This window comes from Erithacus rubecula (genome assembly GCF_903797595.1).
Source record: "Erithacus rubecula genome assembly, chromosome: 6".
Lineage (NCBI taxonomy): Eukaryota > Metazoa > Chordata > Aves > Passeriformes > Muscicapidae > Erithacus > Erithacus rubecula.
In genome coordinates this window covers 30,144,946-30,157,009 of record NC_136688.1, presented here as the reverse complement: position 1 = coordinate 30,157,009, position 12,064 = coordinate 30,144,946, and the positions used below count along the sequence as shown (strand labels likewise).

General features: G+C 38.9%; 1 protein-coding gene across 1 annotated transcript in view; it reads left to right on the top strand.

The window, feature by feature from the left end:
* The window catches only part of CHRM5 (cholinergic receptor muscarinic 5), a 47,027-nt gene extending 37,938 nt beyond the window's left edge, over nucleotides 1–9,089 (top strand). The window contains exon 2 of the mRNA XM_079307670.1: nucleotides 4,738–9,089. Coding sequence (XP_079163796.1) covers nucleotides 4,821–6,407 — 1,587 coding nt within the window. The 5' untranslated portion in view covers nucleotides 4,738–4,820 and the 3' untranslated portion in view covers nucleotides 6,408–9,089. The remainder of the gene's footprint in view (nucleotides 1–4,737) is intronic.
* Nucleotides 9,090–12,064: the final 2,975 nt, after the last annotated feature.

Sequence of the window (12,064 nt, the reverse complement as noted above, 5' to 3'; positions counted from 1 at the left end):
TGAGCTGACTGCAGCCTCTTGAGGAGCATCCTCCTCTCAGGACACAGAGCAGAAACAAGAACAGCTTTGTGCCATGGTGCTAGGCTGGTTTGTCCTGCTCTTCTTAAACTAAGCAGTCACCCATGCTGTTCTCAGGGAAGTTCACCAGTTTCCTGACACCAGCTAGCCCGATGCCTCTTGAACACACAGGCAATTTGACAACACATTAAAGCATCAGTCTGGTTTCGAAGAGTTTTTAAACCCAGGAGTCATTCCAGAAAAATTTTGTGAAATTATGGGCTGTACTGTAGCTGCACTACTGTAGCTGCACAACTACCAGTGTTGTGGGCTGCTGAGTTCTGGGGCACAGTGGGCAGCTAATCCGTAAATTAGCTTAGCACACAAGAAAATAAATAAAGTAACGGGGAGCAGCATTGCCAAGCACATTGCAAAGACATCCAAGCAATACTCATGCAGCCACCACAGGTCTGACAGACCAAGAATGAGATGGAGCTAATAAAACCTGGTGAACCCAAGCTGTGCCTGCATCTGTGGTGCAATTAATCTGTGACATGAACAATCTGCCTGCAGATAACTGTAAACTGACTTTATGTACAAATTTAACAACTCACATTAATTACTACTCACAGATAGATTGAAAAAAATATCATTACTACTTGGCAGCACACAACAAATACCATTGCAACTCACAAGCGTGAACATCATGCATTAATAATTGTGAGACATAGCAAAGTCATAATGCTGTGCATATGCATTTTGATTTTATAATTCAGTTTTGATGTCCCTATTATTATCATCTCTTATGACAGACAATTAACATAAATTATGTTACCATAGCACACAGAAGTCCCATTCACAGGCTCTTATAGTCTGAGTGATACACAAATAAATGACAGGAAGGTAATGCCACAAAGTGTTAACACAGATCTCTTAAACAAAAGAGGATAGAGTATGACGAGATGATGAGAATGATCAACATGCCAAGAAGAGATCTTTGCATACTAGGAAATCAGCTGTTGTCAACTTTATAGACATCACAGTAAAATAGCCCATTAGGGAGGGAAGGCTTTGCATGACAATAAAAAACCAGTGCTTTTTATTAAGAAATTATTAAGAAATTTATTAAGAAATTATATATTTCCATAGTATATTATCAGTATTTCTCCAAGTCATGTCAGTTTAAAACAAGAACATCTGTGTCAAGACAACAACAACAATTTCTGCTTCTCCTGTTGCTCTGAAGTCTGCAATCCACATGGTCTAGTTTGAGCAGTCTTTCTTCCTAATTGCTAATGTTGGAGAATGTGTGTGACCTGAGAGGAGGGGACACTTGTTATCTATGGCAAAGACAAAACATTACAGGCCACAGCATCTATACAATTTCCAGTCTTCCCTCTTCTGAGGCAAGTGCCATCTTCTGGCAAAGAAAGGCAGAAAGTTGGAACAATCTGTAATTGTTCTACATGGCTGCTCAAACCCAGGTGTTTGGCAAGTGTAGTTTGTAAAGGTTTATTCAAGTGCCTGATATTTATTCATAGCTTTTAAAGTACCTTTTTAAGACCATCTCTAGCCTTAGTTTATATCTTGCAAAAGCCCAAGGCCAGCTGTTCTGCTGGTAAGATGTGTTGAAGAAAGCTGGAAATGAGGGCCTCCCACCCTTTTTCTTTGGGAGCTGCACCTGGCTTTCTATCTCCTCAATCCTGGCTGAGATCCTGACTCAGACCTGCTGGCTGGGTTTCCTGTCTTGGTCTGGGACCTGCCTCATCACTGCAGACTTACTGTGCTGATGCCTTAACTTTTAGCTTTCATATTTTCCAGATTCTGTACTGCATTAGTATTTAACTCTTCTATTCATATAAAGTGTTAGCAAGTTCTCTTCACAGTTTAATTAGACCAAACAATCCTTTTCCACCTTGAGAGCCAAGGACACCATTTGCAGCTTTGGGCCCAAAAAGTGTAAACAGTGGAGAGCAAACTGAGGAGATGGGACTTCATAACCTGAAGCTCTAATTGTACAATTAAGCCCAATATGAAAATGGACCAGAACTTATAAAAGCATGAAAACTCCTGACTGAGTGTGCATTTTGAGTGTTGCCACGGCCAGAGTCTTGCACTGCCCAAGGTGTATCCTTTGAAGGCCTTTTAATAAATACCTACTTTGATCCTTTAACTCTGTCTAGCTTCTGTTCTAGGTAGCCTCTCAAGACATCAGTGCAAGCACTGGGCTGTCACTGTCTCTGGCCTTCTCATGTGCCAAACATGCTTCTCCACATCCTGCTACTTCTTGGTCAGGTCTCAGCTCCCCCTTGCCTTGGCATTGTCCTCACCTTCCTTCACAGAGTGAACAGCCCTCATTGTCCCCTGACATTGCCACACTAAACCCACTACCATACTGCCATGCTTGAAAATTGAGTCACGTGGGGCTTTTAATGCACAGAAAAACTTGCTGACTGTCCACAGAAAAAGAAGCATAAGCCATGTGAGGTAGCAGAAATACAGATTCCTCTCTCACAGCTCAGTTACCTACCACAGCCATGCAGCTGCTCCACACACCTTTGTTTCACATGAAACGAGTTCCTACCCTTCAAGTTCTTGTAAAGATTTGTAAAGCCAGTGCACCAGCCATCAAGACAACTCTGACTTGGGGGAAGTCTTTGCAGAATGCATAACCAGGATGAAATGTCTTTCTTTGCATAGGACTAATTAAAACTGCTGTGGCACTTCAGCTATTTTTGTCTGCTAGACTGGCTCTGGAGCTGGAGAGAGAGAGCCAAGTGTACAGATGGTCAACATACGTGTATAATGATTGTTGCTAGTCTGCAAGGTCTATACATGAACTAGAATCCTGTTGAATTAGGCTCAGTGTATAAGCAGAATAGAGAGGCACAAACATGTAAATATAAAATGGGATATGGTAGACACACACATATGGAGGAGAACCATTTTGAGAAGTATGATAAGCAGAAGTCTCAGTATATCAGGAAGCTTACCATTATCCAGTTTCATCACAACAAGAGATCACCATTTAAGCAGAGTTTGAAATAGAAACATGATACACTCCTGTGGGTATTTAGGAGACCTGGGGAAAAAAGTAAAGGAAACAGTAAAAGCAAATAAAAATCATGGAATTGTAGGTTGGAACCAACAAGATTGGAAGAGACCTGTAAAATGAAGTCCAGAACCCAGAACTACCACTGTAACCTCTAAAACCACTAAACCAGTGCCAGATCTAGACACCTCTTAAAAACCTCCAAGGTTGGTGACTTCCCTGGACAAAGGGGACAATGTAAAAAAAAGTAAGTGGTTTTCTGAAAGTTCAACTAGTGGCAATAAAAAATTCTATAACTGGTGAGAGACAGGACACAACTACTTGGTATAAAAGACAGATATGGGAAAGAGATAGGCTGTAAAAACTTGCAGTTAATAAAAGACACTTGTCAAGACCAAAGAAAACAATGTTCTGAGAGTTAGGATGAAAGATGAAAACACAGAGAAGTGCTGTGAATGGATAGGGAGGACCATATAATAGAGATCTGATGTAGAGAGAATCTTAAAGACTTAGAAATGAACTTTAATAGGTGATTCATGTGATAATTTTAGCTGAGCCTATGTCTGCTTTGAAAAAAAGAGATCATACCAGTTTTACACAGCATAAAAGCCCAGTAGAAAAATCTGTTAATAATTTATTTTTCATTTCTGACTTTAAAAACTGAATACTATTTGATTGTTTCAAAATTTCACAGTTTAGTGAGACTAAGCATCAAATAAGTGATTAGCATAACCTGATGTGATGGAATTACTCAAAACCGAGTAGGTATCTTTGAAAGAAACTTTGCCTAATTCAGGTCCATTGGCACAAGAAATGGCAATGAGGAATGTAGAAAGCAGTGGATGTCAGTGGCATGTATGCATTAATAGAGTGCTCCTGTTTTCACCTTTTGCTGCTTATGCAAATATTAAATTGGTATTTGAAATTAGTTGCTAAATTTGCATTTTTAACCACTGTGGTTTTCTGCTTCTTCCTCTACAGTTTTATCTTCTGTGTTCTCAGTCCTACCATTCACTCGTCCAAATTATCCAGGCTGTACTTCCATGCTTAACCCTATCAGTCTCCTCCGGCCTAAGATCACTCAATAGAGTTTTTTCCACAGATATCTTCTTGGCCTCACCTGCTTCATTTGCTCAAAGATCGCCCTCCATTTCCTCAAGCACTTCTAACACCTATTTGTTTCTTGCTGTCATCATGCCAGTGTGGTTCCTAACTCCTGTGTGTCCCCAGTATTCACTTACTCTCTTTCTATTGTTGGTGACTTTTACAAGTTTTTCAAAGATAATTTCTGAAACCTTGACATGCATTTTAAATACTGTAGGAAGCAACACAGTGACTCACTGTGTTATTCCACTGCAAAGAAAAGCTTTAAATGTCTGTTTTTGATAATATGTAGAGGGTTCTTAAGGTATTCAAAATGTAAGAGCTGGAGTGGTTGATTGTCTTATTAAATGATAGTTAGATTGCATTTTGAAATGTCATAAAATGCCAGAGCACATTGTCCTAGGATGTACATTTGAGTGTTTTAGTTATGTTCACAATTATAGAAATAACAATCAAAATTCAAAAAGAGAACACAAATAGCATAATAAGTTTTTTCACTAGTGTTTTGATGGTAACTAATGGAAATCTGTGCTATTGAATGAGCTACTTAAATTTTCCAATTTTTTTTCCTTTTGTCTTTATAGCTATCTGCAAAAGGATACTTCTGAGTGCAGAAAGCAGTATGTAACAGTGGTAAGGTCCTGATGACAATACACCAAGGACAAGAATGGAAGTCAATTTATTCAGCAATTCTACTGTTGTAAACAGTTCATCCATCAACAATAAGCAGTTAGAAGGGCATAGCCTCTGGGAAGTCATTACTATTGCCACTGTAACTGCAATTGTAAGCTTAATAACCATAGTGGGAAATATTCTTGTGATGATATCCTTTAAGGTTAACAGTCAGCTCAAAACTGTCAACAATTATTACTTGCTCAGCCTTGCCTGTGCAGATCTCATCATTGGGATATTTTCTATGAACCTTTATACATCCTATATACTCATAGGCCATTGGACTCTTGGAAGCCTTGCCTGTGACCTGTGGCTAGCACTGGACTATGTAGCCAGCAATGCCTCAGTGATGAACCTCCTAGTCATCAGTTTTGACAGATATTTTTCCATCACAAGGCCTTTAACTTACAGAGCCAAACGCACACCCAAAAGAGCTGGCATCATGATTGGTATGGCTTGGCTAATTTCCTTCATGTTGTGGGCACCCGTAATACTGTGCTGGCAGTATTTTGTGGGTGAACGAACAGTACCACCTGAAGAGTGCCAGATACAGTTCCTGAATGAACCCATTGTTACCTTTGGCACTGCAATTGCTGCTTTTTACATTCCCGTGTCTGTGATGACCATTCTGTACTGCCGCATTTATAAAGAGACGGAGAAACGCACCAAGGACCTCGCTGAACTGCAGGGCTCAGAGTCTGTGGCAGAGTTTGAGACAATAAAGCCTCAGAAAACTCTCCTGAAGTCTTGCTTCAGTTGCAAGCAGCAAAACTTAGTCAAAAGGGAGAGGTGCCAGGCTTCTTGGTCTTCATCTAGTCGAAGCACGTCAGCCACGGTGAAGGCGTCCCAGGCAGCGAGTGCTTGTATGGACTGGGCTAAGGCTGACCAGTTAACCACCTGCAGCAGCTACGCTTCCTCAGAGGACGAGGATAAACTTGCCACTGACTCAGTTTTCCAAGTAACCTACAAAAGCCCATCTAAAAGTAAGGAAGAAGAGTATAATGAGACTACAGATGCTGTTGTCAAAGACCAGCCTGAAGAAAGTGATTTTGAGAACCAGAAATACTTTTTGTCACCTACCAAAGAACATGTACAAAAAAGTAAAAAATGTGTGGCATATAAATTTCGTTTGGTAGTTAAGGCTGATGGCACCCAAGAAGCCAACAATGGTTGCCGAAAAGTAAAAATAACTCCTTGTTCTGCTGCTCTGTCAAAGGAGCCTTCCATCAAAAGCATGGATCCAAATATAAATAGCCAAATCACCAAAAGGAAACGGATGGTTCTTATAAAGGAACGCAAGGCAGCACAGACTTTAAGTGCCATTCTTTTGGCTTTTATCATCACATGGACTCCCTATAATATCATGGTTTTGATCTCCACATTTTGCTCTGACTGCATTCCCCTGACACTGTGGCACCTTGGATATTGGCTATGCTATGTGAACAGCACTGTTAACCCCATGTGTTATGCCCTCTGTAATAAAACTTTCAGGAAGACTTTTAAGATGCTGCTTTTCTGCCAGTGGAAAAAGAAAAAAGTGGAAGAGAAACTTTACTGGCAAGGCAATACCAGACTGCCATAATTGTTCTTCTATAAGAAATAAGGGGAAATACAGTTATTGATGTAACATAGCAAATTCTGTCTTTTCAAAGCCATTGCTGTTGTGTCTAGTGGTTACAAAAATCTGCTGAAAAGTTAAATTTTGCATGAAAGTGGTGTGCTTGGGATAAAAAAGTCAGTGGCTGCTATGAGCAACGCAGGTTGTTTTTGACTATGCAGTAGAATTGCATTACAATTATTGTGTTTGATGTCTTATGTCCTTTCTTTCAGCCTGAGAATAGGTGGAATAAATTAAAAACTGCTAGGAATTAGACTGGGATGATCACCCATCATCAGGTTAGGTCATCCAGTCTCCCTGTTCAGCAGAACTGTTTCTTCCTATAGTTCTTTGCTAGTGTATTGTTCATTTAGTTTTCAATGTACCAAGCAATGCAGGCTGTGCTACTTCTCTTTTGAGGCTTCACAATCAGCTGTTGAGATGAAACAAGGACTGTCTAAAGGGTAAATGCTGTCATCCCCAATACTAAATGGCTAGGGAGATTCATAATACTCCAAATGAACACACATATGATAGGAGAATGTAATACTGAGAAAATTTCCACTTTAAGGCTGACTCTTGTGGAGACTTAGGAAGGGCTCGAGGTGGAAGGGCTTATAGTGGAGGAAAGAGATAATGGATTTTGTACATGATGAAGCCAGTCCCAATATCTGTTCAATGATGCAAGTCACTGTCATTTGTAAAAATGATGATGGTTAGAAGACACCTCTGAATTTCTCCAGTTCCCAGTACCTCTGAAGGAAATTTTAAAATTTTATTCAACAGTGACAATGGTAGAAATCAGAACTGGCTGTAAAACATAATGGACGTAGTCTATCTACAACACATTTTTTGCAATCTCTGTTGTTGTACTACACCTTGCTCCAAAAATTTCTATAACATTTACCTATATATAAACAGTGAGAGAACTTACATCCTTTAAAGAGGAAAGATTTTTTTAAGCAATTTTTTTAATGCTTCTGTAAAACAATTTAAAGCATTTTGTATTCTTTGTCCTTAAGTAACTTTACAAGTACTAATCAACATCAAGTGGTTGGAAACATGAGTTATCTTCAGGCACTCTCTTTTGGCCCAGCAAAACCACATCTGCTATGGGTGTGGCTGGAGTCAACCCCTCTGGTGGCTGTGGCTTCTGGGACTGGGTTGTACTGGCCTAGTTGTGAGCTGAGACTGACCACTAGCTGAGATTTGAGAGGGCTTTTGGTGCCAGAGCTGAACTGCCTGTGCCTGCCTGATGTCTGGTTAGATTGCAGGAGCCCTGCAGCACTGACCCAGTGAGTGGGGCTCACAAGCAAGGGGCTGCCTTCAGCAGGAGGCCTATGGAATGGAGCTGGTGACCTGGCTCCTTGTGGTGGAACAAACAAGAGGCTTCAGGAAACATCCTGAGAAAACAAAGTTAATGGCAACAGGAGTCATGAGGTGTGGAAGTCCTAAAGAAAAATGTTTATGAAGAAATAAGAAAGATCTTCATGTACACAAAGTTCAAATTCACTTCTAGCCTTTTTATCAAAATTCTGAGTGAGATACTCTGGAATATTAGTTAGAGACAATCTTCATACTATATCTGCTATACTTTAGAGGGACATTGCAGTGGTGACATTACCCAGGGACATTACATTTCAGGGATTGTATAACTCATCATGAATGTACCATTGCTCTCAGTGAAGTTGCTTGCATAACAAATTATCATACCATAAGAATGTTTTCCTACAGATGGATAAATCCTCCATATCAACAATCACAGTACAAGTGATTAACATTTTTTTAGCCCCAGTGTCCACAGGGGAAAATTTTGTCAGTGAAAGATTAGCGTGTACTAATGTAAAAATATGTTCTCTAGCTTCACATGATTGATTTTGTAACACACCTACTGGGCCTATAATTTTTGTGCATTAGCATATGATTACTTATGAAAAGAAAGCAGAGGTCTTTATAAAACTCTTTTGTCAGCTTTGTTCTGTCAGTATCCAGAGCTTTTCCTGTGTAGAGTAAGTATGTTCAAATTGATTATTAGGATGGGTTTATTTTATATTTAATCAGACCAGTCATTCAATAAACTATGTTTGATTTTTAGCAAATGAATGTGTCTCTCATAAAAGCTGTAGTTAAAGGCAAAATTTATGAGGTAGTTACAGTTCCTGCACTGTTATTCTTGAAATGAGGCATTGGCTCTTACTGAAATTAAATGGGGTATTTTTTTGTTGTTTTTGATTTCTGTTGATCAAGAATGTTCTGTAAATGTTTATGGACTCTCTGCTCAGTAAATGTATTAGAATACACAGTGATGGATGCAACAACGTTGGTTCAATGTAATTGTGAATAATGCTGCTAGCACCTAACCATGTGAGAGATTACATGGCTACACATGAGAACATTGTAAATATCAAGAATTATATAAAGAGGTGTGTGTTACTTTATTGTTATGTAGGATGCTTATTCTTAAAAAAAATTAAAACCACAAAAAGAGTATAAGTCAATCAGAGTATAAGTCAATACTTGATTGTATTTTGTACCTTTAGAAAGTGTTGTGGGATTTTTGCAGTGTAGGACAATCTTGTTATCTTGTTATCTGTCCTTTTAATGACATTTCTACTGATCCTGTAATTGATTATTGTCATGGACTAATGAAATGTTTTTTGTAAAACTACATCTTGGTTGTACATAATTTCATACACATACACATATATATAGGTATATGTGTGTCATCAATATAGAGGCATAAATACACATCCCTAACTAAGCTTTTCAGATACCCAGCACCTTTTGTATTTTCAAATATTGAATTTCCCTACAAACTGGGGGTATGATTTTTGTCTCTCCCTTTTCATATAAGCCAGCATCCCTAGATATTCCAGATCCCCACAATTTATCAACCACCATTCATTTTTTGCAAATATAATTTATGTTTGTAGATAAATACTTGTAAGAGTTCCCAGAATTTTTAAACGGATGTAGAACACCTGGGTACAGTTGTATTTCTGTGACTACTTAGAGTGAAGAGCTTTTCAAAGGACAGCTCCTGTAATGCCCCTGCAGCTGCTGGGTAGTCAGTGGCTTCTCTGTTTGGAAACACAGGCTAAACCTTAACTCTAGAAATAGAATATTGTGTCTTTTCACTTTACCATTTGGCTTTATCCGTAGTGAATCAGTAAGAAGCCACTCTGTTTCTTATGGGATCTCCCCCAAATCTCTATTGCTGCCTTTTGAACTCTCTAAGAAATATTCTTCCACATGACAGTTGAGTCTCATAAAACCTTAAGATTTAATAAGCTTCTTGTTTATGATTTATTAATAGTTACCCCATAAGTAGTTAAAAAAATTAAAAATTGATAACATCATGTTGTAAAACAGGAGATAATCTATGACTATTAGTAGTTTCAGAAAGGAATGGTGTTAAAATTGTTTTTTCCATCTTGGTAAATGTATTTTTTCATTATTAAGGAACTTCAGTCTTCATTACACTCACTAAAATCATTACCTTTTACTCAATATTTTTACCATTGGTCACTAAATGTCGTTAGTTTCTTCATGTATCTGCTGATATACCAAAGTCAGTCCTCCTCAAATAAACCAAACATTTCAAATCCTTCATAAGTTTTCTACTCAACAGGTCCTCCTCCAGACCCTGGTTGCTGATGGCTTCTGTTTCTGTAGACCTCTTTCACTGGAGGAGTTTTACTGATTACAATGAATTACAATGGATTGCAATGCCAAGATAGAGGCTGAAATACCTTTTAATCCCCACATGCAGCTAGACGTAGTGGAGGTCAGAGAGTTGTTTTTGTGTGTGCTGCCCATAAGGCCTCCTTTATTGTGCAATTCATCAGGCAGCTGTAGGAGGAAGAGTGGAGAGAGGGCACAGAGGAGGATTCCAGCTGTGGAACACGGCTGGATTCAGCTCTGTAGCCCCCCACTCTGACTGTGGCCTGATGCCTTCTGAAACACAAAAGACATGAGAGTGCCTGAAGAACTGTTTGTTAATTCTAGTAGGAGAAAATGAGGCCATGAAGCTAAAGTTGTTAATTTTTTGATGCAGTGTATTGCACCAATAAATTAACATTAGTCAGCTAGCCCCTAAAACCACTTTGTTATACTTTTAAATCTATGGTTAACACATAAAAATTAAGGTTACCTGGAAATCTGGGAAATCAGAAACAAAAGCAAGCACTTTCTCATATGAAAATTGAATTATTTTTAAAGACAAATAATAAATAAATTCTGACCTGATTAATGTGATATTGTATGTGAGAGTGTGTTTATATTTCCTGCAGCTGACAGTATAAGGTGAAATGCAAAATAGCAGAGGTAAGGAAAACTATTTCAGTGCTATTGTTAGGAGATTGCATGGTTAAAGTAGAACATGCCTCACACTCACAGATGCTTAGAGCTCAAACCTTTTTGCTCTAGACCTTGTCACTTGCTCATTTTGAAAGGGTATTTGTTTCAGCAGCTACTACTGGGAAGACCCTCCTTCCTTCCTATACTGGAGGAGGCAGTAAAATCAGGAAATGCTGAGAGAGGGTGTAGGAGAAATGTGATTGGCAAAAGAACTTAGGAGTGGGTAGAATAGAAACCCCCACGTTTCAGTCTGTGATTTCACTGATTCAGTGATGAAGGTCAGATGCCTTCAACATTGTTCTGGGTCTCTGGTGATCAAGACTCAGCAATGGAAGAGAAAAAATCTGTTCTGTTAAGATAGTCTTTTGCTAAGGAATTATTAAGTAAAGCTAATCTACTTCTAAAGCTTCCATGCTAGTGGGTGTTTTAGAATAGTCTTACTTATTTTTATCCAGTAATTAATCCCTAAGCCAGCCTCAGTAGTCACTTCCATCCATAGTTAGTTTAGAAGTGTGGAATATAGCTCACTCCCTGAGTTCGATTAAATGTCTCAGGTTTTTGCTGGTACACTTCTTGTTTTGAATTTTTATTACATTTTAAATCTAATTTTTGTACTGGAATTCAGTGCATAGGTTTGTAAGGCTCCAGTTAATACTAGAGTCCCTCTAGAACTGGTCATGATTTGGTCTGCTGGTGCCCAAGTTATTCATACAGCTTATTTGCAGAGTCCTTACCTCCAAAATCCTCTAAAACAAACTAAGGGTGTGCTGCAGAGCAGGTTACCTGCCTCTTTTGATTAGATGCAGCCTGTGGACTCTCCCTTCCATGCTTCCATGTCAAGGTTAAGAACATATTTTTGGAAGGTGTGTGAGCATCTGGCTACATGGCCAGGAATTCTAACAAAAGCTATATGAGACTGGCAGCACTCAGGTGATTTTCTTGCATCCTCATCACAGGTTTGGAGGCATCCTGATAGAATTATGCACATTAAAATGACTCAATGATTCAATGATATAAACTCAATTCAGGCACTAATCTGGTACTAAGAAAGGGTACTAATCATTTCTTCCCCTATCATACTTCTGTCTTTGAACACAAATTCAGGGGGAAAAAATCAGATGCTGCATAATTGGCATGTGTGCTGTGTTGGCTTCACCCACATCACATAGCTGATCTCTTTCTAAAAATGCTGCAATGCATCAAGCAGAATAAAAATTGTTTTCTCATCTTTTCTGCTTCCAAAATAGTTTCTCTTCTTAAGCAATCGTGACAATTTTGGTCCT